General features: G+C 60.0%; 1 protein-coding gene across 1 annotated transcript in view; it reads right to left on the bottom strand.

Moving 5' to 3' along the window:
• Positions 1–184: 184 nt before the first annotated feature.
• The window catches only part of LOC104529423 (bestrophin-4), a 3,525-nt gene continuing 3,159 nt past the window's right edge, over positions 185–550 (bottom strand). Inside the window, exon 8 of the mRNA XM_010173726.1 lies at positions 185–343. Coding sequence (XP_010172028.1) covers positions 185–343 — 159 coding nt within the window. The remainder of the gene's footprint in view (positions 344–550) is intronic.

Raw genomic sequence — 550 nt, 5'->3', positions numbered from 1 at the left:
CCCCAGCCAGTCATCCATCACCCAGTGCAGCCCCCAAGCCCCACAGGGGCTGGGCAACACACTCCCGGGGGGGATTTGCTGTTTGCTCGCTGTAATTGCACCCGGGGGGACAAGCCTGTTTGTGCTATTGCTGCCCTGAAGCACTCGCCCTCTTTTCCTCCAGCCCCAGGTCTGCTCCCTGCACTCACCGCATGTCAAAGGTGGAGCCCAGGAACGAGGGCTTCAAGGTCTCAGAGGCTGTGGCCATGGTGTAAGGGGGCTGAGCCGTGGACTCGTTCCAGTATTTGTCCTTCACGGCAGGGGGCAGGTTCTGGTACATGTCATCCACGGAGAGCAGGGACACCTGGGTGCGGCAAAGGCAGGGGACAGAGGTGGCTTTACAAGAACATGAGCAGGACCAGTGGTTGCAGATGCTGTTCCTGGCACCAACTTGGTAGGGGTCTGTCTGGGCTCTGCAAGGGGCCAGGGAGGCTCCAGGCCCATCTCCTGGCTGCATTTGGGGTTTTTGAATGTGTTTCTCAGAGGTGAGAGGCTGAGCACTGGTGCTAGG

The sequence above is a fragment of the Antrostomus carolinensis genome, unplaced genomic scaffold, assembly GCF_000700745.2.
Source record: "Antrostomus carolinensis isolate BGI_N321 unplaced genomic scaffold, ASM70074v2 scaffold39278, whole genome shotgun sequence".
Classification (NCBI taxonomy): Eukaryota; Metazoa; Chordata; class Aves; order Caprimulgiformes; family Caprimulgidae; genus Antrostomus; species Antrostomus carolinensis.
The sequence above is the reverse complement of the archived record's forward strand: the minus strand, read 5'-3'. Positions and strand labels throughout refer to the sequence as shown.